At 38.4% G+C, this 25,693-nt stretch overlaps 4 protein-coding genes and 2 pseudogenes across 9 annotated transcripts in view; 1 reads left to right on the top strand and 5 right to left on the bottom strand.

The window, feature by feature from the left end:
• LOC105155829 overlaps positions 1-116 on the bottom strand; it is a 6,914-nt pseudogene extending 6,798 nt beyond the window's left edge.
• LOC105156495 (putative ATPase N2B) lies at positions 1,122-9,355 on the bottom strand. 4 transcript variants are annotated; one of them, XM_020694053.1, is made up of 14 exons: positions 9,258-9,355; positions 7,611-7,747; positions 7,387-7,526; positions 6,414-6,556; positions 6,162-6,241; positions 4,969-5,226; positions 4,531-4,641; positions 4,274-4,396; positions 3,533-3,654; positions 3,387-3,456; positions 2,754-2,846; positions 2,154-2,281; positions 1,752-1,893; positions 1,122-1,555 (listed from the first exon to the last, which is right to left on the bottom strand). In XM_020694053.1, the coding sequence occupies exons 1-14, from the start codon at positions 9,274-9,276 to the stop codon at positions 1,457-1,459; spliced, it is 1,665 nt and encodes a 554-aa protein (XP_020549712.1). In that variant the 5' UTR covers positions 9,277-9,355; the 3' UTR covers positions 1,122-1,456. The 4 variants fall into 4 exon arrangements, with proteins under 4 accessions (XP_020549712.1, XP_011070982.1, XP_011071051.1 ...); XM_011072680.2 differs by lacking the exon at positions 9,258-9,355 and adding an exon at positions 8,611-9,080; XM_011072749.2 differs by lacking the exon at positions 9,258-9,355 and adding an exon at positions 8,605-8,661.
• LOC105156329 lies at positions 9,319-11,147 on the bottom strand (annotated as a pseudogene).
• On the top strand, positions 11,216-13,214 carry LOC105156410 (pentatricopeptide repeat-containing protein At4g21065-like). Its single transcript, XM_011072566.2, has one exon. It carries the CDS (start codon positions 11,255-11,257, stop codon positions 13,013-13,015), a length of 1,761 nt encoding a protein of 586 aa, XP_011070868.1. The 5' UTR covers positions 11,216-11,254; the 3' UTR covers positions 13,016-13,214.
• LOC105156240 (probable sugar phosphate/phosphate translocator At2g25520) lies at positions 19,545-21,114 on the bottom strand. Its single transcript, XM_011072355.2, has one exon. The coding sequence runs from the start codon at positions 20,921-20,923 to the stop codon at positions 19,871-19,873; it is 1,053 nt and encodes a 350-aa protein (XP_011070657.1). The 5' UTR covers positions 20,924-21,114; the 3' UTR covers positions 19,545-19,870.
• Positions 21,965-25,693, bottom strand: part of LOC105156085 (DEAD-box ATP-dependent RNA helicase 56) — a 6,605-nt gene continuing 2,876 nt past the window's right edge. For all 3 annotated transcript variants that reach the window (XM_020694057.1, XM_011072162.2, XM_011072241.2), the window contains 6 exons: positions 25,171-25,227; positions 24,908-25,092; positions 24,311-24,455; positions 24,127-24,210; positions 23,978-24,041; positions 21,965-22,984 (listed from right to left, as the gene is read on the bottom strand). In XM_020694057.1, coding sequence (XP_020549716.1) covers positions 22,974-22,984; positions 23,978-24,041; positions 24,127-24,210; positions 24,311-24,455; positions 24,908-25,092; positions 25,171-25,227 — 546 coding nt within the window. In that variant the 3' untranslated portion in view covers positions 21,965-22,973. The remainder of the gene's footprint in view (positions 22,985-23,977; positions 24,042-24,126; positions 24,211-24,310; positions 24,456-24,907; positions 25,093-25,170; positions 25,228-25,693) is intronic.

Here is a 25,693-nt window from a genome sequence, read left to right as displayed (position 1 = left end):
CCTCTCCCTCCCGTCTGCTTATCTATTCACCGCTATTAATGGCGGTGACTTTCCGAAGCCATACCAATGGCTTTTGGAAAGCCACCCTCACCTTTCCTTTTCCACCGATCCTTCATCCCTTTAAAAGGACTTGGCCTTCGGCCAAGAAAAAACAACAGTTCCATTTTCTTGAGTTTATTATCCTCTTTCCTTTCTTTCTCTTAAAGTTCTCTATGAACTAGTGGTGGGTCTTGGTGACCGATTGTTTGGATCTCTGTGATCTGAAAGTTGAGGTGTTGTTGAGGTATTGTAGTGGTGCAACCATGGGTCGGTTTCGATTGTTTTGGGTGCGGTGCCTTGTGACCGTGTTCCCTATTGTTTGGATCTGACTTTTTGGAGCCTCTTTTATCCACATACTGTTATTCCTTTATTCTTTTAGTTTATTATTATTATCATTCGTGATTTGTAATATTGGCCTCTAATTATTTAAGGAGTTTCGTACTCCATTTCTGTAATAGTTGATAGACTATTTTTGTCGAAGGAATTACCACAAAGGGGCTTCTTCCTCCCAACATCTCCCTCCCTCTCTCTCTCTCTCTGTTTCTCTATTTCTCTAGGCAAAATGATAAAGACAAAGGACCATAATACTCGAGTTTGAGCAAATGGGCAGGCAAAAACTCCATTGTTGACAACTGGGTAGGTGAAAATATTAGCTAAAGATTCTAGTCTTTTTTCCCCTTAAAATAAGAAGCTAGTAGGCCTGAGGAATAGGCAATTTGGGGTATGCAGATACATTAATAATGACATGTAGATGTGTGTGTGTTATGATTGCAGAATCTAAGAAAGGAAGGGATTTATGGTAGAATTATCTTAGCTGTGTTGTAAGCTTGATCAAGTGGCCTATATCATAAGCATCTTGGTTTGGTTCTAAGCCACGAAATCAACGAATCAGAACCCCAAGCACTATTTCTTTATGCGGAGAGTGGACTAAGAAAGAGGCCCCAACTCCACTGCATGTCCCAGTTATGTGAATTTGACTCAAAATTATTACATTGTGGGGATTTTGTGTTTCAAATTCCACTCAACGAAGTATAATACACTACAATCTCCTTCAATTGAAGAGTAGCTTATTGCAACGTACATTAATCTTATGGTTTGAATCTTAAATTATAATAGAGAAACAAGTGAAGGCAAAGAAACATGTAGCCAAAGTTACATCATTAAAAGCCGTGAAAGTATGTTTTTTTTCCAAGATTAAAATATCGGGTATGGTCTTCTGACTTCTGAGTGATGAAAGCTGGTGAAAATAAGATGATAGTAGATGCATGCTCTTGTTTTTTCTTTCCATTATGTAGTGTAACATCACCTTTATTTTTTCCTCCAATCTACCAATGAACTATGAAAATTTATTCAACAAATGGAATCAAGTCCCTTGAATACGATACTAAGCATGATGGCCTGTGAAGAAGTAACAGTGCTATGACTGATTTTCTGTTGGCTTCTCCTGGAAATAAGGATGAAGGTAACTAACGCCTTCAAGGTATAATGGTGTTTGCATTTCGATCAAGCGGGAAACCTGCACGCAAAGGCAAACATAATACATATTGAGTATATATAAACCTGAATTCACCTAATTACTTGCCTGCAGAAGCGGACTTTCCAGGTTAGTTATTTTAGTTTATGGACACTGGGAACAGCAAATATCTATCTGAAATAGTCTTATCATGGATGTGAGAAATTGAATTATGTTGAGTGGAACAAATAACACTCACAGCTCTTCTAAATGCAAACATCTCCTCTTGACCGGATAGAAGAGAAATAATTCCTGTGGTGGTTCCTCCTGAACTAACATTGCCTTCTGCCAGGACATCCCGTCGAAGCCTTGGGTTTTCTGTCTCTGTTTCAAACTGAAAGCTGTGAAAAGGATAGGACAGAGGTTCAGATACTAATTATACCAACCCCTGGATGAGATTGTTTTAGCTAACCTTAATTCTTAACTGACATATCCATGTTCTTGGCAAGAGAACGCCATTTGTATGTCCAACAAAGTTTCCATTGTGGGTAAAGTGATTAAGAGATGCAGTGAATAAAATATTTCACAGAATAAACAGTTGAATGTGACAGCTAGTACCATGTTATCAAGGAAGCAAGAACCAACAACATAAGACACTTGCCTCTCTAAATCAAACAATGTTCCCTCTTCAGTTCCTTGAAATAGATCATCAACAGAAGTAGCAGCAGAACAATATAGACGGCAATGATGATTGTATAATTCATCAACAAGGGTGATAAATCGCCTAGCCTGGCAAAGGAATAATCATTGGCTCATCACAAAAAACCATGTCCTGCGAAACTAACAAAATGCTGGAAGAATAACCGAAAGATGCAAAAAACATCTTCAGAGGCAAAGTTCTAACTCAAACAAACGTCATTTGCAGCAGAAGATCATAAAACTAGGAAAATGGATGCAGAGCTGCTCAAGCCTAGACTTGTGACCAGAACAAAGAGAGCACAAAATCAATTTCAATGCTCTGAAACACTATGTTTGAGCCAGTTCAAAAGGGTACATCAGAGATTAGTTATTTTTTCCAATAAAATGCACTTGATCATATCAAGTGTTACAATCTCCTGAGGAGCTCAGCTTTCACGATCAGTAGTGATTTAAGGACTATTTTTCAGGACATTGAACATATTTCAGAAGAGTCAGAAACATAAGTGACAGAAATTTAATTATATAATCTCAAAGGTAATAAGATGGGCGAAAACAATGTTACCTTGTCTCGGATACGCATACTCATAACTGGAATATCTCCTATGAAGACTGTGTGGTAGGTTTTAGCAATGGCAATGTAGTCAGCTGCCCCAATCTGCAAGCTTAATATCAGACTCCAGGGAAATAAGCAACTTCCTAACATTGATGTTCAAGACACAAAGAAAATATACTAAGAAAAATAATCATCAAAATGCAGCAGCCTGTGAAATAGTAAGAAAACTGACTAGGGGGCTTCCAGATTTAGATTTTTATTCTTATATATAGCTAAATTAATCTTTAAAGTAGTCCTGGATGCTTATTACAATTTTTTATTCTCTCAAATCTTCCTTCAACTGAAGGATTAAACATTCAAATATGCACTACGTGGTTCCTACTTGAGCAGCCTTTTTCTCATTGGAGTTGATTATTGATGCTTGTCTTAGATTGTTTAGCTCAAACTTCAATTCACACTCCAAGAGTCCTGTCACTACTAAATGTGGAACAAATATCTCTACAAAACTCATATTCCTATGTTATATCTGGGCTCCAAAAAAGAGGAATTTTAGACAAAGAAGTAATTAGTTAATGGCACACAGCGTTGACGTCAAACAGATAAAACATTTAAGAAAGATAAAGATCCACAGGGAAAACATACCGGTCGACCACATAGATATTCAAATGTGAAGCGCGCTGCCCCATTGCAGCTTTCAGGGACTTCCAATGTTCTGATCATAAGTGAGACAAATATATCATAAGGAGAAGTCAAAATATACATCCGCACAGGTTTTATGGTAGAATTACCGTCCGAACATCACAGGAAGCGTTTGAGAAGTGATCCTTCCTCCTGATTGGCTGACGACCAGGCTCCACATATTTTCATATTCCTTTATTTTGTTGCTATCTAGAGGCCAAAAGTAATGAGTCTGAAGATACACCAAGAAATTCCATGTTAAGGAGAAGCATATAACTTGCACTCAACTTTTCAAATGCCAAGCAAGACAGTAAGAAAATGGGAAAAAGAAGGAAACTAAAATGAATGATTTTGTCATCAACAACTCTCTCTAGCATACAGAGGTGATGTAAAATTATTGTAATTACATACCAATAACAAAGACATTTTATATAATATTTATTCATATATAACTATAGACATTCTACAAGAAGCAAAAAGATATATGAATTAAAGGCTGTGCTGCTGATGGAGGAATTTCAGCAAAAAGGGACCAGTGAAAATGTTAATTGGAAAACGAAAAGGGTAATACATTCTGTTGGAGTACCAAATTGGTTTCACACAAAAATACTCCATGAGTTCAACTTTAACTGCACACTTGATCTGGTTATGTTCATGTTCAACAAGTATCTGCCTTGAATAAGAAATAGGGAGTAAGTTATCAAGTGTCCCTCGGGCTTATATTTTGTTGACCACCGAAAGGCCAGATCGGTATTGAAGTTTTAAATACTTATCAACTGTATATACTGCACATATCCAGATGGTTTGTGACTAAAAGACAAGTGTTATAACTATACTTCAAAGTTTCTTGCCTGATCAATAGAACTTTCTGCTATATGACGACGGTAATCAATTTCACTTCCAATCAGAATAATTTCACAGTGCTCCTCCAGTCTGGCTATAAATTCTTGAAATATCTCTCTTTGCATGCCATCCTGAAAAAAGATTAAGAAAAATAAAGAAAAAGCAGATTGGGTTTGCTCCATTTAAAACCACTAAAAGGGAACAAAATCATGATCCGTTGCTGGAATAAATGAGTCTTTATCTGGAGATTTTACTTGAGACACACCTGATTTAAATCCCTTGGTGCGCGATTACTGGTGGCCACAAGAACCGTTCCTGTACTCAACAATCTGCTTACAATTCCAGATAAGGCCACAATAGCAAATACATCAACTGTCTGTAACAGAAAACCAAGATTGAGCTATTCATCTTAGAAGAATACCTCTGATCGAGCAGCATAAACACAAAGAAATAAGAATATGTGCCAGAACAGACAACTCATACATGATGAACTAACATTCATTTCTATAATCGCATGGACAGGCAATAGAATCACATGGATACACAGAATAAACCCAGTAACTACATAAGACATTGATAATTCAGTGAGACAATTATTCATGAAATCATATAGACCATATCTAAAGGTATAAATTAGTATATCCCTAAAGACTGTTAAATATAAATCATTGCTGGGAAGCTCAGCAGACATAGATAGTCGAACCTGTATTTCATCGAAGCAAAGAATACTAGATCCTCTTTGATATCCTTGCCTATCAACAAGAAACTTATCCGCGACAGCTGGAAGAATATTTTTCATTTTCATCTCTTGCTTATATCGTTCTTCTTCAGCTAGCCATTCCTTAATTTTTGTATCAAATGGAAGATTCATTACCCAGTTTGAAATGCTGGATTGAAGAGACTTTTCCATCTCTTGACTCTTCCATACTTTATGCATGAGATCGTGTATTTGAAGCATAGCCTGCCAATTATAGTTACAAAATTTTAGATTAGAAATAAGACATAGATGCTGAAAACATTATGATTTCTGATAAAATAAACCTTAGGAGATGAACAGTGATCATCTTTCTGTTATACCACACTTAATTCAACTTCTGCAATGTCTGTACACATACAAGGGGACTACTAAAGAAGGCCATCTCAGATTCAGACATGGAACAAGTTAAGACTTAGTCAGACATCAGTATTGTAAAATTTACTCCCTAATTATACTCGGTGAAAGAGTGATTCACCAGGCTTGACTATATTTGACGAACTTATTCATGGTTATAATGCTGTTAATAACAAATATAAAATCAAAGCTGTGTACTACTTTGGAAAATATAACAAACATGAAGTTAGAGATGTGTACTTCGTATGCCGCAACATGAGGCCACATTCCTCAAGTTCAGTAAGTAAACTAATAAAATGGTGAATTTCACAACTCAAAGTCATTTATTAGCTACCATTTTGGAGTAAATATTTCTCATCTTCCCTCATAAGTAGAAGCTGGAGTACATAAAACTCTCATTGTAATTGCTCAAATTACAAGTATGATATTCGTGTTGATGAACATAATTTACAGCAGACGTATGAAGGGATGCACAAACGAGAAATTTCACCATATCCCATGTTTAACAGTCTCATGCGGCAGTAAGGACACTCCAAGGCTGATTGATGCATAACTTTGCTCCAAGAGAAAGCCCCAATTCCAGAAAAAAATAGATTGTTTAATTTGTTTATTATATGTGTCTCCGACAGGAAGGGACAAAAGCTTGATGCTCTTCACTTTATAAGGATAGAACAAATAAAATGAAATCTTTCTTTTATATATCTGAAAGCAAAGATGATCAATATACACCATTTCAAATGATGACATAGTAGCGTACATTGCGGAAAGTGGAGGTGAGCACTTGCCTCATGAAAGTGAAGCCTTCTCCGATGTTGAACAATTCCTTCCGTGGCACTATAGAACATATCCATGAGCATTGTCTTCCCTAGATAAGGCGTATGAGCTATAAAAAGTTGCAAGAATGACTCCAGCATGAAACTTCTTTAAAATTGAGATATCAGGAATGTGGTGACATTATGGAGTAAATTAAATTTAGACAAAAATCAGCTGACATAATAACAGACAACAAAAGGATCAAGTAAGATGCAGCAACAAACCACTTCCAACATTTCCATAAATGTATAGGCCCTTGGGTGCTGGAGGAGCAGTAGGACGCTTGCCAACCAGTGAATCTAGTTTCTTTTCTCTGTTAAGATATGACACCCATTTCCCCACGCCTGGTTCAACATTATCAAATTTTCTGCAGAATCAAGAGAAAATCCATCAATAGAGGAATGGAAGTTTTAGATGAAGAAAGCAACAGCAAGTCTTAGAGGCGTCAATGGTTTAGAACGTCTAATTTCTTTTTCACCTTCAATATATAAAGTTACATTAGTTTACCAACATGGCTCTTCTATATCTGTTGAGGCACAAGAATAGGAAATTAACAACTTCCCTCACCACAAGTATGCTGGAGAGGCCAAGTATTACTCTGGAGGCCCCTCATGATGACAAAACCATGAGTTCTGCTTAATCATTTCTTGCTATACAAAAAGCTATAGCACCTAGCAAAAATCCTACCAGATGTTTCATTTGCACATAACCATGCATCGACTATGATTAGGTCTCAGACTCAGGCCTATGCCAAGAGGGAATTAATACCTCTCCCCAGTGGAAGCAAACCTGTAGACTAGGCTTTCCTTGAAACTGTTGCACTGGGCTCTTGCTTTGGTACTTAAAACTATTGCCTTGGCAAAAGTACTAATCAAAAGTTTAATCTTTTAGCAGCATAAGCACTGTGTTCTGGCTGTGAATTTGACCCACAAGCTTAACATTTCCCTCTTCGCCAGAGCAGTCAGTAGGCTAAAGTCCCATTGTTTATTGATTAGATTTTTAGCACACTCTAAACACTAGAAATGAGATTTTCATGACTCTCAGAATGCTTGGAGTTCTGGTGCATCAACAAACTGGAAATTTCTTGCTAAAAGAAAAGCTCCAGATGTATGACATGCACAGATGCAGGTGCAAGCAATCACAATAGGAAAACAATACAAAAAGAAGGCAAGATAAGATGGAATCTATTTGCCTCACCGTGACATCCACTTCTGAAACATATTCCTACGCTTGTTTATGGATGTTAAGGCATCTCCCTGTTGCTTTGACTTGGCTTCCTCCATCAAAAGCCTCCGCCGCTCATTTTCCCGGTTCTCTTCCCACTTGGCAAGATTTGCCTATGAAAAGCCAAGAAACATATATAAGAAATCATGGACATGATAATAGAGAAAAGGAAAGGCCCATCTTAACATAAGACCCACATGGTATTCCTCCATATCTTTCTCATATTGGTCCAGCCTTCCAAGCAAGCTATCCAGTTCCAAAGCAACCTTTTCCTGGTAAGGGTCGTGTTTCAATTTTCCTTGATTAACGAGACTCTTGTAATAAGCAAGCGGACCTGGAAGGGAGGGATCATGAGAATTCAAAGAAACCATAAGGAGGGTTCTTAGAGAAATTAACCACAGAAGAAACTGCATAAGTAATGTTATATTGGATGCTTAAAATTGGATCGCAGAATTGGAATTGGAGAAAATTCATTTGGAGAAACAAATATGCAAAGTCATAAGTTTTTCAGAATGACATTAGCTCAAATCAACAATTAACGAAAGGATTGATAGTTCTGGAGAACATAAATGCACTCCAAGTACATTTATCATCTTTCGAGTGACAAAATCAATCAGGTTTTATTTTCTTTGTTGAAGTAACATAATTTAAATTCTCGATACTCTTAATTTTTTTGTATTCTTTTATGAGTACAAGAACCTCACAATGATAAGGAATGTTAAACCCCACAAAACGTCCATAAACTAAGAAACTATAATTCTGATGATAAAACATTGTTACTGCACCGATTTTTATGAATCTACATTTAGGCAGTTGTTCTTCTGTTTCTAATCGATGCTATTTCATTTTGCAGAGTAGAAGTGAAATTCAAAAGTTCTGGGAAAGAATTTTCTTCTTAAAAGCTATGACGTGATATAATTGCTTGCACCAGTCAAGACATTCGGGATTGAAGCTTGCCATATATAACAGTGAAAACAGAGTTGATGATGTCCACCCCAAGAGAAAGCGTTAAAAATAAATAAAAAAGAATCATCAAACATAACCACAGATATCAATCAAGACAGATAACACTTCAAGAAACACCAGTAAACAAAATTTAAAATAAATTCAAAGAAAACCCACATTCAAGAATCACGACATGAATACGCACACACACGCACGTGCGTCTGTGTTTTCTTTTACAGAACATACACTAACCGGGACGCCTGGAGACAGAAGAATGTGCGCGATCACAGTAAAGCCGAAAATGGGTGAGGCGAAATTTAGAGGGTCGGTCAGAAAATCTAGAGGAAAGAAAAAACAAGATCCTTTTCATCTTTAAGGAAACTTATTCTCGTTTCTCTGGTTTCTTTTCGTTTTGGTCAGAAAAAAAGAGACTGGCAAGAAGAAGAAAGATGATATTGAGGAGGTGGTTTGATGGATTGATTGAGGTTAGTTAATTAAGATCCGATGCTAATCGTCATCGTCAGTATTATTTTTTGAAAAGGTCCGGAGAAGTAACGGGACATTTTAGAGTGACGTGGCCACGGCTTCAGCCAACCACTTGAGAACAGAGTATTTATTGGAAGTTTGGGTGTTCCCATGGCCATGAGCATTCACTGTATCATATTAGTTAGGCACTTTGGCATACATGAATTCTTGTCTATCTGCTGTGCTGCTTTCTTTACATATATATGTATTTCTCATTGAAAAATTGACATATTTATTGTCACAGGAAGAATTTTATTCTGTCGAATTTGATTATGCTTTTAAAATGTGAAAATCTTGGAGTGTAATATTAATTAATCAAAGATAACAAAAAAGAAACATTGAACCCCTCTCAACTCTTTGCTGCCAGGACAAACCTCCAAGCACGGAAACCATGGTGGATACAATGGTTTTCTTGATGAAGATCAGGTTTCAGTCGGCCCCTGCATTAGTTCATGCTCTTGGAACAAATCCCTTGCCTTCTAATGCCACCAGAATCAATGAATTCCATGCATAATAATCAGGTCTAATACTCTTTTCCACCATTTGCATAAACCACATTAGAGCTTGAATGGAAGTTCCCTTGCCTGCAAAAGGCTTTGATTATAAGGCCATAGCTTTCAGAATCAGGCAAGCAACCTCTCATCAAAAGGTCCTCCATTAGCCTCGCTGCCGTCCCAACTTTTCCCAGCCGACAGAACCCACTGATTAAAACATTAAAAGTTGAAGCAACTAAAAAATAACCATGGCCAATCATCTCATTCATTAGCTTGACTGCTTCATGAATCCATTTTTGGAAAATTCTTGAGTCAAACTTGCATATACAAGAGCACTTGGAAAGCCTCCTTCACTTATCTTATATAGAATTTGCTTTGCTTCCTCTATGCCACCCTCTTGACATAATTGCAGAATCCTCAAACTCCGACTCACAGCACGAGGGAAAAGGTTTCTTATATAGTGTAGAAACTCTAGCGCTTGATCAAGACAGTTGTCCTTGTATAAACCGTATAAAATGCTATAAGGACCAATATGGCCAGCACAACCACCCTTACCCTCAACCATTAATTCGAAGATCTTAAACCCATCCCCAGTCCTCCCACTTGAACAGAATCCATGTATTAGTGTCTCAAACGTGACAAAATTCCAATGTACACTGACCCTTTTCATTTCATCAAACATATCAAGAGCTGAATCCAACATTCCAGACTCACAGAAAACTGCAAACAGAACATTGGTTGTATCAGTGTTTGGTAGACATCCCTTTATCTCCATTTGCTTGACAAAGCCATATCCTGCTTCTACTTTTCCTGCTTCAACAAAACCCTTCAACAATGTGTTATAGGCCACTACATCAAGAGTCCGTCCATTGCGCTCCACTCTCTCTAATAACTCAACTCCTTCAGAGATACGCCCTGCATTCCATAGAATTTCTATCACCTTAGTCAAGGTAACATCTGGCACAAACCCATGACTAGAGCATTTCTCCATTATCACCAGAGCCTGCAATAGATTGTTGTCAGTACAATATGCTGATATCAAAATATTAAAAGTCACATCACTATATTCGTCCATTTCATTCATTAGGCTCCTCGCTCTACCAACCTTTCTATTCTTACAAAGAGTATGGATCAATGTATTGTACATAACAACATTCACCTATTCTATTTGTTAAGCAAAAGCCTTTAATCAAAATCCCGTAAGTGCAATCATCACCCTTCAGGCCATTCCCCATCATTTTCTTCCTCTAGAACTCCCTAGCAATATCAATACCTTCCTTCACCAGAACATCAAGAATTGTATTTAACAGCTTCAATGACGGGGCCCCTTTCCCAAACTTGGACACCAAATCAAACTCTCTAAATCACTTCCCTTGTCATTATAGCCCGCCCAAAGCCCCGGACAACAGTGATGAAAATGTCATCATCGGGGGATGAACCAATTTTCTTAGGCATTTCATCAAGCATTGTTCGACAACCTGAAATTGTCGAAAAGTACAGAGCTTGTTGATCAAAGCTCGGTAAGTGGACAGCGTGTGGGTAAAGTTGGGAATCTTCGAGGCCCATTCGAAGGTTTGGAGAGCTTCGTTTGCTGATTTCTGCTCCGAAATGAGATGGGCTATTTGCTGGTGGGTTGGTACTAAGAAAGATGTAGTTGAGGTGAATCTTGAATGTGAGTGTGAGAAAAGCGGCAGCTTCTGATTAGTTCTTCTAGTTAGTAGTTTTGAACTGTTGAAAATACTAGACATGGAGTTTGCAAAATCCAACCGAGCAGCGAGCGGCAACAAAGTAGCAAGTGAGGAGGAGCGCTCACGAGCATTTAGAGGTTCATAGTCATAAACACTTCTTCACGTAAAGTTGAACTTGTGAGCTTTAGAATGTATAAGAGAGCAGCAGAGCAGAACTGCCTCGCTCTCCTTCAGCTCTGCAACTCTTTGTTCAAACTCACTCAGATCCACGCAAAAATTCTCAAGCTTGGTCTCCAAAACAACCCTTTAGTCCTCACAAAATTCACCTCCATTTCTTCAGACCTTAGTGCTATCCACTATGCTTGTTCTTTTATTTTCTCCCCAGAATCAGACCTCCATTGCTACGATACCTTCCTTTTCAACAGTGTCATTAAAGCTTATGGAGAGACTACTCATTCTAAGACCACCGCTATATGTTACTACAAGGAAATGCTGAGTCATGGGGTTGAACCTAATAACTATACCTACCCTTTTGTGTTCAAGGCTTGTGCTGGCATTGGGGACTTGAATTTAGGCAAAATGGTTCATGGGTCGGTTTTGAAACTTGGGTTTTGTGGTGACACTCATGTCCTGAACGCTATGATTCATATGTACTGCAGTTGTGAAAGTGGAATTGAGGTCAGCGAAAAGCTGTTTGATGAAATGTCTAAGAGGAATTCGGTTTCTTGGAGTACGATGATGGGTGGGTATGTGAAGTGGGGCATGTCAAGTGAAGCTGTCAGATTGTTTAGAAGAATGCAGATTCTTGGAGTGAAGCCTGATGAGATTAGTATGGTGATGTTGCTGTCTGCATGTGCTGATTTGGGCGCCCTCGAGCTTGGGAGGTGGGTGGAGTCTTACATCGAGAGGGAGAAGATTGAGATGAGATCAGAGTTATGCAACGCGCTAATAGACATGTTTGCAAAGTGTGGTGATGTTAACAACGCGTTGGAGGTGTTTAGAGACATGCCTGAGAGTAAGAGGACTGTTGTTTCTTGGACTTCTGTTATTTTTGGTATGGCACTGCATGGTCGTGGTGTGGAGGCCGTTTCACTGTTTGAGGAGATGAAGGGAGCTGGGGTGGTTCCAGATGATGTTGCATTCATCGGATTGCTCACTGCTTGCAGCCATTCTGGTTTAGCAGCCAAAGGAAAACAGTATTTTGAGTCAATGGTCAATGATTATGGAATTGCACCGAGGATAGAGCATTATGGATGCATGGTGGATATGTTAAGCAGGGCTGGATCAGTGAAAGAGGCTATAGAGTTCATAGATAGAATGCCTGTCGCGCCAAATCCTGTTATCTGGAGAACTTTAATAGCTGCCTGTCATGCTCATGGCGAGCTGAATCTTGGTGAAAGAATAACAAAGGATCTCATTACAAATGAACCGTTGCAAGAATCCAACTATGTCCTACTCTCTAGCATTTATGCCAAAATGTCGGATTGGGAAAAGAAAACCACAGTTAGGGAAGCAATGGGGAAGAAGGGGATCAAAAAGGTCCCTGGAAGCACTATGATTGAGCTTAGTGATGGAATTTATGAGTTTGTTGCTGGAGATAAATCTCACAGCGAGTACGCAAAGATCAATGAAATGGTGGATGAGATGGAGAGAAACATGAGACAAGCTGGATATGTTGCCACAACATCAAACGTCTTGCTTGATATTGATGAAGAAGATAAAGAGGGTGCCCTGCACACGCATAGTGAAAAGCTAGCCATTGCATTTGCACTCCTGAAGACTCCTTCCGGATCTCCAATTCGAATTGTTAAAAACTTACGAGTTTGTGGGGACTGCCACTCTGCTACTAAGCTCATATCCCTGATATATAACAGAGAAATAGTAGTAAGAGATAGAAGCCGATTTCACCACTTTAAAGATGGATTGTGCTCATGTAGAGATTTCTGGTAGTTTAGTTACTGCTCTGGCATTGAAGAAAAAGGTTTCCGACAATTTCTCCTGCCTTAATTTCTGACAGTTATTTCACATTGGTATATCGGGATAAGCATTGTTTGTGATTGTAAGATTTTAAGACCCTGAAAAACTACAATGAGCATAACAGAAGAACAAGCTATATCTTTCTCTTTTAAGATTCTAAATGAAGTTCTGGCTGGCAACCGGTTGGACGGACCCAAGACTTGTATTGTTCAAAATCATGTCTTTTTGAGGCAATTAACGCTTCGAAATGCGATATGAACATAAACCAGAAAAAACATTCAGAAAAAGTATTTGTGTTTTGCAGGTGGTCAAGATCCTAATTATTAGTCTTTGCCACACCTAAATTTTAATCAATACAGCTTAAAGACAAAGCTTGGATCCAAATTTTTAAGGTTATCACCTAACTATGAGGTCGCCGAGATGATTAACATGATGAAAAACTAGGATTGGTCGTCAAAAGATGAGTAGAGTACATGGTTTTTTGTTACAAATTTATGCACCACTGATCTAATCAAGTCTTTTTTATATCAATATAATCATAATTGCGTTACCAAAAAATATATTTGGATGGTAAGTTCTGAATTGGATTATTGCCTGATGTATTTAGGTTTTCGGCCAAGTGCGACAGCGTTTAAAGGTTCATGATTGCAAACTCATGCAATTATATCCCACATAGCACAGAAAGAAATTACTCACAACGCACCACAAGAAATTATGGTACAGTATGCATGTACAATTGCGTTGCTCCTACTGGGTGGGGTGATGTGTCCTGATTCATAAGAAAACCCGATATCATTACTATATTACAAAATTAGAGGATATAGTAGAAGTCAGGAACTACAGCTGAGACAGTGTCGTCTTAGCATTTTTATACCATAAATTATATAATGTCAGCACCAAAGGCAAATCTACAATTTGGAGCGCGTTGTAGTTGCTACAGGTAACATTGAATTATTAAATTTGTAGACAAATATTTTTTCAAAGTAATAACACAAGTTTATATTATTTTTGCAAATTTGGACCTCGTCATGTATCATTCCACTTTGCCAAGGACTTGGTGCGGAAAGTGTATATATGGGCCAAATCCAAATAGATAAAAACCGTTTAATCCCAAATCCAAGCACAACTTCACCCGTACAGTACGAACAACAGTCTGGGTCATAAAAGATATACTGGATGAGATGCAATCTGATCAGGTTTCTTATATTCAAGACATTAGGTACATTTATACGAATATTTCATTTACTACAGTTTATCTGACAGTCTTATGATATAGACTTAGATGTCATTATGTAACTGATCTTAATCCCTAGCTGTGGAGATCAATATGTCCTTTAATATTCTATGTAGTAGTGGAAATGCATCATCTTGAATGGATCCTTCACCAATTCAGGGATGAGGCAAAATATTCCAAAAGCAGCAGATACTCAGAACATAAGTGTGCATAAGATCTCCCGTTCCAATCGTACGGGAACAGATTGAAACCTGCAACACATACAATACATTACTAGTTGACACAGATGATATGACACGATTGTACAAAAACCACCCATTTCCAACAAAAAAGATATAGAACAAGGATATTGAAAATGGTACAACAACATAATACGTCATTTTCGTGTCATCATCTACTGAAAGACGTGTGGAAAGCGGATACCAACCTGGAGATACACCTATGTTGCAAATTATATTATGTTATATAATATCACATATTTTATTTTAAACACTATTTTTTTTAATTGATCCACAACAGAAAAAGAGTTTCCAATGTTTTCTCTGCTGGGTTCCTCATCTGCTTCACCACCTTCCGATCTTCTCCGCTCGCCAACATTTCTTTCAACTAAACATCCCTCCATCGACCCTTGTCGTTTGCCAGCGTTTTTCCTGGACTCACATCTTTCTCCCAAACGGCCTTGGCAGCCTCCAGATCTAGGGACATTTGTTGCTTCTTCGTCCACATCTCCATGGCCACAACTCGTTCATCCTCATCCACCATGGCTCCTACCCCTCAATTAGAATCCTATAAGGCTAAGCTTACGGCTAATACACAACGTTTTCATCAGCTATGGCAGCGTGCTCTCATCCTTAAAACTTTAACATGCAGCGTTCAATACCTACTTTGTCTCAGCATCTTGTTACATTATGGAAAACAACCACCCCCATCTCTGTATCTGATCTAGGAAAAGACTATTATCTTATCAAGGTTAGTTCCAAGGAAGATTATTTCATGGCTTTAGCCATGGGTGGTCCGAGGAAGATTATTTCATGGCTTTAGCCATAGCTGGTCCTTGCTTCCTTTTAATAATTATTTGAACATACAACAATGGAAACCTAATTTTACACCATCCAAGTTCAAACCATCCTCTATTTTCATCAGGATTCAAAACCACAAGCATGTCATCAAATATGAACTTAATATATTGTTTTGTTTTAGATGTGGTATAATTGGTCATTTACAAAGTGATTCTCCTCTTCAATCCCCACCAACTGAATCCAATTTTTATAGTCTTGATTCTTCCACAACAATGCAAAACCCTTCTCCTGATCCATCCCTATTATCACCAAGTTAGGAAACTGTGCATCCTAGACCTCCTAGTAAATCTTATCCACACCTTATGAAAGTACCCCAACACCACCTACTAAACTTTCACAACATCCCACTACACCGTCTGCTTCTAAACCTAACACCCGCTCTGGTCATTGGTAAAAAATGGTAACAAAACGCTCCCAAAATTTGTGTTCATCAGTCGGTTAAGAATTACAAACAACTCCTTCCACACACAATCCTTTCCAACTTCTTTGTTCACTAGACCAATCCTAAATTTCAGCAGAGAGAGACCAAGAAACTCAACAAACCTTCAGCACTGATGAAATTCAAGAAGAGGATACATGCATACATGGTGTTCACACAATGTCGGTAAACTATACACATGACAATTCAGCAGATAAATGACTCACAAAAACAGGTGAGCTATCTACACTTTATTTTGCTGTCTCACAAATAGTTAGTGCCACGAGAGAAATGGGGCCCATTACTCCATGTGTACAAACCATCAATGCTCGCAGTTTTGGCTCCACTTCTATACAACTTGAGAACAGCCTTTCTTCTGACACGTCACAATTCATGGTTGTTCTTACACTTAGCGACGTGGCACCATTGCCTTACTTGATGAGTCACTTTTACCATTGCCTACCGCCGTTGTTTTCAACTTTTCACCACCTTCATCTCCTTGTTTAAATAATTCCTCACCTGCAATCTTTTCTTCAAGCTTTCAACTTGAATAATTAACTTTTACTCATGGCCCACAACTTCTACGAGCATTTTCACCACGCCATAGCCCACGACGGGAACAACTCGTCCAATTCCCCGCCCACTAGCCCCTCGTCCCTAACCAGAGCTCCTCATTTCCAGCCCCCACCATGTCCATTTTCCAGAAGGCTATCACCGTCAGCCCCTCCGAGGTCTTTTCCTTCTAGTCCCATGCACGACCATCCACTCCCCAATGCCATCGATCACCTACATCCCAATCCTCTCACTCTGCTTCCTCCAACAGCTTGCATTTGCAAACAACCTGATCATTGAGATCGAGCAAGAACGCAAGGGTTTTGCCAGGGAACGAGAGGCTAAATTCAAGCTGTATCTCCATCCTCTCGGAAGAGAACTGCCCCTATCCCTACTGAAGACCCACTTTGCAAACGGCCATGTGAATCCGTTCCCTACCTCATCCCTCGTAATTTCTACGATGAAATCCTGAGTTGGAATTGTTGGGGTGCCTCTCGTGCTGAATTCGCGGTTGCGGTATGTAACCTCCTTCAACGATACTAGCCAGATATTTTCATTGTGATGGATACTCGTATTCATGCTGATCATGCACCGACTATCATTTAACGTCTCCCTTTCTCTGCTATGATTGTCACTTCACTTGTGCAATAAGTCTGGCTGGTGGAATTTGGGTGTTATGGCATGCAAGAGCTACAGGCGACTGCAAGAACTGTCCACTTTGAAGTGGATTTTCCCAAAATTGCTCATCCATTCTTCATGAGCAGCAGTTTATAATTATCCCCAGACTCGTCTCCTTGGATCTTTATCGAGGATTTTAATAATTTAATGCATCCACATGAAAAGATTGGGGGGCGTTTTATGCATGCTAAGTCGTCTGCGAAAAGACCTAGGCTTTTTAGAAATTTACTAATGCAATTTGGTCTGAACCTGATTTTAGCTGGTTTTCAGAAAAACTATCATACATTTCTCAGAACTGGCGTTGGTGTCGTAAACAGGTTTTTGGTTATATTGACGATAATATTAACCAAACTCGAATAAGTCTAAATAGAGTACTCAATGGCAAATAGCCATTTAACCTTGAGATTTTTTAAATTTCACAAGAAAATAGTCTTCAAAGAGAAGTTGCTCTTTTTCTTCGTCAACAAAATGCATATTGGGGGCAGATTGGGTTAGCTTTGGTGAGTTTACCAGTAGAATTTTGCATGCATATGCTACCCATTCTCCAAGGAAAAACTTCATTCAAAATGTTAATAATGAGTGGATCCATGATCCTGTCCAAATTGCTCAATTAACACAGGTCACAACATTAGTGCTAGTCATCACACTCCAAATCATTTCATTAGCCCTTAATCAACCCTAACACCATCTTCTAACTCAACCTATCACGGAAAATGATATATATAAGGCTTTAGTTAATATTGGACCCAATAAAGCCACCTGTCCTAATGCCCTAGATTCAAAAAAATTTATCACTTATCGAACGAAGCCTTTCATTAATTCGTTATGCCTTTGTGCCCAAATATCTTATCTATGAGAATGTGGTCATGGCTCATGAAATGCTTCATTCCATAAAATCCAAAAAATGTAAGCAATATTACATGGCTCTTATATTAGATATTGAAAAGGCTTATGTCAAATTGGATTGGAATTATGCCTCCAACAGTTTGGTTTTCCTACAAAATTTATCTTCACAACAGTTTCTTACTCCATGTGAGTGAATGGGGTTTATTCTTCCTTTTGTACCCCTACTAAAGTGATTTAGACAAGGTAACCCTTTTTCACCCTACTTATTTATTGTTTGTCTGAAATCTCTTGTACAAAAAATCCTTTTTGATAGTCATAATAAACAAGTTGATGCTATGTCTCCCAGAAGTAAAGGTCCTATTGTTCCCATACTTTGTTTCGCTGATGATTGTCTTATTTTCATAAAAGCAAATCACAAATCGATTACTTACATCCATCATCTTTTATATATATATATATGTCGAGTCTGTCCGCCACTCGACGTAAATATGTTATGTCTTTTAAAAAAATATTATTTTTATAATTTTTTTAATAATAAAAAATAATTAAACCTCGCATCTGAACTGAGAAAGCTCTAACAGGGCAACTTCCAAGAAAATGCAGTAGATGGATCCTCTTGCTCGACAGATTCCTCAGACGCTAAGGGGCTTTTCCATCCATGTAAGCAAAGCCTTTACTTGCTAATGCATGTGCTCCTAATCTCACGCCTCCCGCATAAAAGCTTCATCAAATGTAGAAAAGCTTAAACAATACCCTTCGGCAAAGTCAACTGTCAGGCAGAGCTTCAGCTTGATTTGTAGCCAAATAAACATCAACAATAATCCTATCTGCTCACCAAATTATTAGCATCCCCACAGCTTTGACCATTCTCATATGAACAACCTGACGATCCCGCCTGTTGAGTTCTATATCCTAATAGTATATCAAAATCACCTAACAACCAAAGCCATCCATGTATTTCTCGAAAGCAGCTGTAAAGATTTAGTTTGGAGTGCATATTCTCTGAATAATCCTGAGGGATGATAGAGAAGGAGGGTGGGAAAAGGCTAAGAAAGATACTGAATGTACATAAAAGAAGTGGTAAAGTACCTGAATCACCTCATACACTTTACCCTGGACTTCATAGTGCAAGAGCACTATGACGTTGGTATATGAGAGGACGCCGCATGTATCTACCGTTTTGGAAAAAGGCGATATACCTAGCATGCTACGAAAAAGGAGCAAATTTTAAGGATCATAATACCATTTCTTGAGCCATAAATGTATAAGAATGAAACAAGTACACAGTTGAAAACGCTACTCTTAACATTCCAATTCTTAATTGTTGAATTCTGCAGTTGTTCTGTTATGGAAGGGGAGAATAATGTAAGCAAGAATTGGCCGGTCTTAGTTCTCCCTCAGCTGAAACCACAAGACTGATCTGTAATATTGATTATACAGCCAACTTGCCCCAAGTTGGATCCAGTCTTATATCGTGCCCTTCATACTTTTCTTTCAGTAGTTTCTTCTCAATCATGTCCAAACAGAAGCTACTGATACTCAATCTTTACACATCCAACCAATGATAAAAGCACCACAACTAGAAGGTTGAACAATTTTGTATTATCCGACATAAGCAAATTTATATCAAGTAATATAAACCTGAAATGTCAAAAAAGGAGGACCACAAAGATCTAAAGGAACTCAGAAGAGCGAAAAAAACTGGCAATTTAATGAAAAAAATGTAAGTATAATTTTTATGTTATACGTATACATTAACTGGCATTATGAAGAAGAAATGTGGATCTCTAACAGTAATACCACAACCAGGAACAACCAAACATTGAACATTAAGGATCATCCTTCAGTCAACACACCTAAATCCCAGATCCACTCAAAACCACCAAAGTCAACCTGCAAAACCCCAAATTCTTCCTCACTTTTATTGAATTAACACCTGTCTTTCTTTTCTTTTCTTTTTTTTTTTTTCCCTTTTTTCTTTTTGGAACTTTTTTACTTCTTGTAAATAAGCAGTTATCCGATTAAGCTTGTGAATCTCCCTTTTTCCCCTTTCCATCTCCACCCCTCTCATCCAACAGCTTCCCTGCCTCCTCATCTGCCGATTGCATGTTCTTCTGTGCTTCCTTTGCCTTCAGTGCCAGCAATTTCGAGTGATTATAATACCCCACACCCAGAAAAGCCAATCCGTATCCAAATAAATTCAATGGCGTCACCGTATCCTTAATCACAGACCAAGAGAAAGCAATCAACAACCAATCTTTCACAACTCCAGCTACATTCATGGTCAAAGCTGAAGTCTTTCCGACCAGCAAGAAGACAGCCAAGTTCAAGGCGAAAGCACAGAGAGAATTAGTCCCAAAAATCACAAAATCAAAATGGAACCCTGAACTCTGCTGCCTTAACACAGGATACTCCACAAACACCCACGGAATTGCAAGAAACGCCAAACAGCTCGGAGCAACATAATAAAGCGAAGTGATGGGATTTAAATTAATCCCTTTGGAAGTCAAAAGAATTTGAATCATGACCAACCTCGTAGCCTCAAAAACAACCGCACCAAGTTGCAGAAGTACCCCCCAAGAATCGTACTTTGCCTCACCATAAGCAGCGATGGCTACTCCCAAAGAAATGGCAAGCATATTGGACATGGTACTAGTCTTGTAACCGTCTTTCTTAAACAGAATTCCAATGGAATAAACGGCAACGGGCATAAGGGCTTTAAGCATCTGAATGAAGGAAACTGAGAGGTAAATGTAAGCGGAGTTGGATAGCCAGAGGGAGAGAGAGTAAAGGGCACCGATGGGGACGACGGAGGAGAGGTAGACGCGGCGGCTGAGGGAGACGGGCTCGACGAGTTTGAAGAGGCGGACGGCGGCGAAGGCGAGGGAAGAGCAGAAGGCCATGTGAATCATGGTGAGGGAGATGGGAAAAGGCCAGTTGTAAAGCTTCTTGTCAAGGATGTATTTGTTGTAGACGATGACGGTGAAGGAGAGGAAGATCCATATAGCGACGTAGGTGTATGAGAGGATGATATTTTTAACCACCCCATCCGAGAGTGCTCCGCCTTTCCCCATTGGTGAGCAACGGCGGTGGTGGGAGCGGAGGAGGAGAGAGCTGTACTTGGACTGACTGATTTATAGAGAGGAGGAGGAGATGTGGGTTTAGGGCTTGTTCACTAGAGACACAGACAGATCCCGTGGGGGTCGGCCCCTGATCCGTCGACATAGCAAAATGTCTATTCTGCCCCTACAATTTAAAATAAAAGAAAGAAAAGAGGAAATTGAGTCGGAGATGAAAATGGAAGACATTGATGGAGCTCGTTTTGTGGTCTGATTTGCTGGAGCTCAAATCCATGCCTTTTTTATGCCCGAAATTCATCAACATAAGTACTTGATAAATTCTATTATATGATTTATTAATATCCCACACAATAAATTAAAAAGTGAGAATGGAATCTGGTAATTATTTTCAATTATGGTTTTCATTATGGGACAAATTTGAGAAAAATCTTAACGCTTTAAATTTTGAGTTCATCCCAAATCTAAATACTTGTACACTTTAAGATAATTATTACGTGGACGAGACTTGAAAGAAGCGTCATAAATATATCCCATTTATTATAAAATGACTAATTGAGAGAGAGAGAGAGAGAGAGTAACATTGTGTTTGATTTTATTTTTTTTTAAGTGTTTTGTTTTGTATTTTAGAAATAGAGATAAATATTGGAGTAAATATTTATAGATTCAAATATTAATAGTGATATTTATTATGACAACAAAATTTAAAGATAGAGAAAATATTATTTGAGTATTGAATTGTGACACATACCTTTGTCTATATCTTTTATTTATCCTCCTAGTCCTAGTCATTACAAGAAAAATAGATTAAAATTTGAGTTCACCAACCGCAACTCCACTTTCCTTCACCATTAATTCACAAAAGTAGGATATATCTTTATTTTTCATTCACAACTTTACGTAAATTCAAATCATTAGATACAGAATGACGCTCCAAAAGTTACTAATATTTATATATAGCAAAGCTAAAGAACTCGAGAAATGACAATATTGAAAAGCTTTCCCCCTCAAACAATAATAATGTACTTGGGATTTCCTGTGGAGTAGAATTTCCAAAAGTCTGCCTGCTTTACCCGTGGTCCTCTCTCTGTTCCTATATATATCCCATCCCAATCAGGCGTACAATGTACCCCTTCCTATTTTCCAAAATTGCTCACTTGTCGACGTTGGGGAAGTAAAGCATCAACTCCAACTCCCACAATTTCTTACCAATTAATCTTACGTCAAATGATAGGAAATACGTACGACCTTCAGCTTGTCTCTTGCGAATACTTTCTTAGTAACGCAGGCAAGGTAAAGCAGCCACAAAGCCCAACAGGCCAGTTCCTTCATCTGGATTCAGCAACCTACAGCTCGCTCAATTTTTATCTTTCCGACTTCCATGAGCAAATTTCACTAATATGTGAGATCATTTACTGAAATTTATACAAAATTCAATGTCCAACGCGTTCCTCAGATGAAGTCAAATCCTAAACAGCAACTCCAACAAATGGGTGCGCTCACAAATTATGAATCAAAAAGACAGCTGGTTTAACACTTCCTTTTTACTATTTTCGACATTAGACTTCCATCCTATCATTTTCAAATAAAGTGGCCACGCAGAGTAAAACATGATTCACTCACATCTATACAAGGCCTGCACCTCCCACTACAAACCACCATAATTCAAAAGCAATCAACCAAATCTATCTCACTACAACGAGCAGCTGATAACCCACAGAGTGAATTGTTATGCTGCCTAACATAAGAAATTGAGCAACCAATGAAAATTTCGTAGCACATTAAATCCAGCGCAGATATTCATCATGATCATCACAAGCAAGACGCCTGTCAGGATGGTTATCTCAATTATCCATGTTAAACAGGCCGAAGAGTCCAATGATGGTTAAAATCACACAGCAGCACCAAAAAGCAACCATAACCATCAACTCCTGAATGGATCTGATATTCAACAGAGTTCAAGAAAATAATGCTCTCAGTAACCAGAGGCAATCCCATCCTCTCTTACGTGCAGTCTTGTTCATCTTCTACAAGAAACGAGCAGGCTCTAAGACGGCACTGCATTACACCAAAAGGAAACTAACGTTAGAAATCAGTATTCTACATAAATGATAAAATTCAGACTATAATGTCAAATATGCTTTTCTCTTTTGCTGACGAACAGGCACTTAAGACGGAAGATTGAGATAGTTGAAGCATAACATTACAAGCAACTGAAAGCAGAAACAAATAACAATAAAACAAGAAAAGAATATAGAAACAAAATAGCAACTATACTTTTTGCATTTATAACCACAGGCATAATAATAGGAGAAACCAGGCGTAATCACAAACACAATATTAACAGGCAAATAAATCATGTTAACCTTGCAAGCGTCCGAAGATATGCAGAAAAATGTCATACCAAAGCATAATTTCTAACCAGAAAGGTGTCTTAGAACTCAACAGTATCTAGCAACATAGCTTGGGTTTAAACAAGCTAAATCACAGGATTTATTTTTGGTTGTCCGATTCCAGAAACATGTATGTGAACATCTATCACAGGACAGTTGAGAAAATTGCAATTTTGGTCCCAAAGTATAGGGTAGTTTGCAATATTAGGCCCATACTTCCTGAAATAGCCTATATTACTCCTCACACTTTAAGAATGTTGCAAGGTTAGTCCCACCGTAAAAAATTTGCAACATATGGGACTAACTTTGAAGCATTTTTCTGAGTGGGGGACTAATATTGCAAATCGCCCTACAGTTTGGGTCCAAAATTGCAATTTTCTACAGGACAGTTAGATAAAAAATAATACTGGAGAAGTGTAGAACATGATCAATCATACTGAATAACAGAAGATGCAAACATGACAGGATATGCAAGTATCCTTTCAAATTTGAAAATTCAGGTCCTAATTAGGCATACTTTCCCAAGGTTGATGTAACATATCCAACTTGGGAGAAATCCTACATGTTGCAGAAAAAAACACGAGCAGCAGGAGGTATGGCCCTAAAAAAGAAATGAAAGCATGCCATGACCAAGTGAAAAGTAGGCAGAGAAACTCACTGTAAGTAGATGTGTCAATCTGCTCAGGAAGTTCTTTAATATCTACTTCAAACCTCTCCTGCACCTAAACATGTAAAAGGAGACCCCCTTATAGATGCAAGAAACTGAAAGGTGAATACACAAACAAACCAAATACCATAATATCAGACCTGATTAAGAACATCTGAATCAGATGCAGACGAAACAAATGTGATGGCAAGCCCTTTGGTGCCGAACCTTCCAGCTCTACCCACCTAGAACATGGACAAGAAGATAAAAAGAAAATCAGGACTATATGTTCAGAACCCGTAAAAGAGCTTGACATTTAGATGGAAAATAAATCAGAAATTCTACCCGGTGGAGATAAGTGTCTGCAGAATCTGGCATATCATAGTTAATCACAATGTTCACTCGCTCTATGTCAATTCCTCTTCCAACCAAGTCTGTTGCTACAAGAATCCTCTTGTGCCCCTCCTTGAATCCCTTGTACCTAGTCAATCTGCGAACGCCACCACAATATTTGAGACATTAAAAACAAGTGACTAACACACCAATTCTCTTAATGTCGCCTGATGATAATAAATCCAATATTACCATACTGATCATGAACAGTGCATGATAAGAACATGTCCTCATTCACCACCAAGAAAAATTATTCCTCAGTACTATAACAAACTGTACAGAGAAAAACTCAAGGAAACATTCTGTGGAAACAAGGAGGCTTTAGAACAATTTCCAACCCTTTTAACAAGCCAACATTCAGAAATGCCATCTTGAACTCAGTTCAAAAGAATACACTGAACAGTGAACTGTATTATACTTCTCACTAAAAAGTAATTCATTCATGCAGTTAAAATCATCTCAAACACAGCAAATAGAAGAACCAACAATCAATCCAAAAAGTCAATTGTATGTTCTGAAATAGAAAAACTTAAATTAAGATGGACGGACCTTTCTTCTTGGGACATGCCAGAGTGGATGCAAATAGATGGAAAATTACACTCCACGAGCAACTTGTTCAGCTCAGCAGCTCTATTGACACTTTTGACGAAAATGACAACTTGGTTGAAGTCCAATGCATCGAGCAGATCATTCAGCTTCCGGTTTTTCTCTAACTCACTCAATTTGATGTAGTGCTGCCATTAGGGATACACCAAGTAAGGGGAAAAGTAACAAATAAAACTAAGAGAAATATTCAAATGTCAAAATCAAACCTGTACAAGACCATGAAGGGTCAACTTTGCCTCGTCGTCCACGTAAATCTCCATTGGCTGAAAGGAAGAAATGTCACAGTAAAGCAAAATTAGGGGCCCACGAGAAGCTAATGGTATCCACTATGAAATGCATTGACGGAAGATTTTGGGCCGAATTGAGGTCCTGGTCCATCTGAATCAACTCCTTGCAGATACTTTATCAAACAGACCAGCTAGTGCCACTGCCTCTGCTCAAAGTAACTACCTATCCAGCAACATAATTAACCTAAACTCCCCTCCCAATACTCTCCCTCGGTAATTTCTCCATAAAAATTTGAAGAGAACAAAAGAATAAGAAAATGCCTAAGTGCAAGAAGCACTACTAGATCACCAGTCACAGAAGTAGATGCGTCCCTATTGCCCACATACTGAACCTTTTTAAATGAATCATCAGATGTGTCAGTTGCAACGTAAACACGATATGGCATGTATAATATGGTGCTTCAACCACCGCATTGCTGAAAATAATGTTGCTTGCAGAAAG

Source organism: Sesamum indicum, linkage group LG1 (genome assembly GCF_000512975.1).
Source record: "Sesamum indicum cultivar Zhongzhi No. 13 linkage group LG1, S_indicum_v1.0, whole genome shotgun sequence".
Taxonomy (NCBI): domain Eukaryota; kingdom Viridiplantae; phylum Streptophyta; class Magnoliopsida; order Lamiales; family Pedaliaceae; genus Sesamum; species Sesamum indicum.
This window is presented reverse-complemented; position numbering and strand designations above follow the sequence as displayed.

Bases quoted from the DNA above. Each gene is read 5' to 3' on its own strand.
- LOC105156410 (XM_011072566.2), top strand. From the start codon at position 11,255: ATGTATAAGAGAGCAGCAGAGCAGAACTGCCTCGCTCTCCTTCAGCTC.
- LOC105156495 (XM_011072680.2), bottom strand. From the start codon at position 8,728: ATGAAAAGGATCTTGTTTTTTCTTTCCTCTAGATTTTCTGACCGACCC. The intron at 6,557-7,386 runs GTGAGGCAAATA...TTGATTCTGCAG, and splicing joins TTTCAGAAGTGGATGTCACG to AAAATTTGATAATGTTGAAC. The intron at 6,242-6,413 runs GTTTGTTGCTGC...CGCCTTATCTAG, and splicing joins TTATGGAAATGTTGGAAGTG to GGAAGACAATGCTCATGGAT.
- LOC105156240 (XM_011072355.2), bottom strand. From the start codon at position 20,923: ATGGGGAAAGGCGGAGCACTCTCGGATGGGGTGGTTAAAAATATCATC.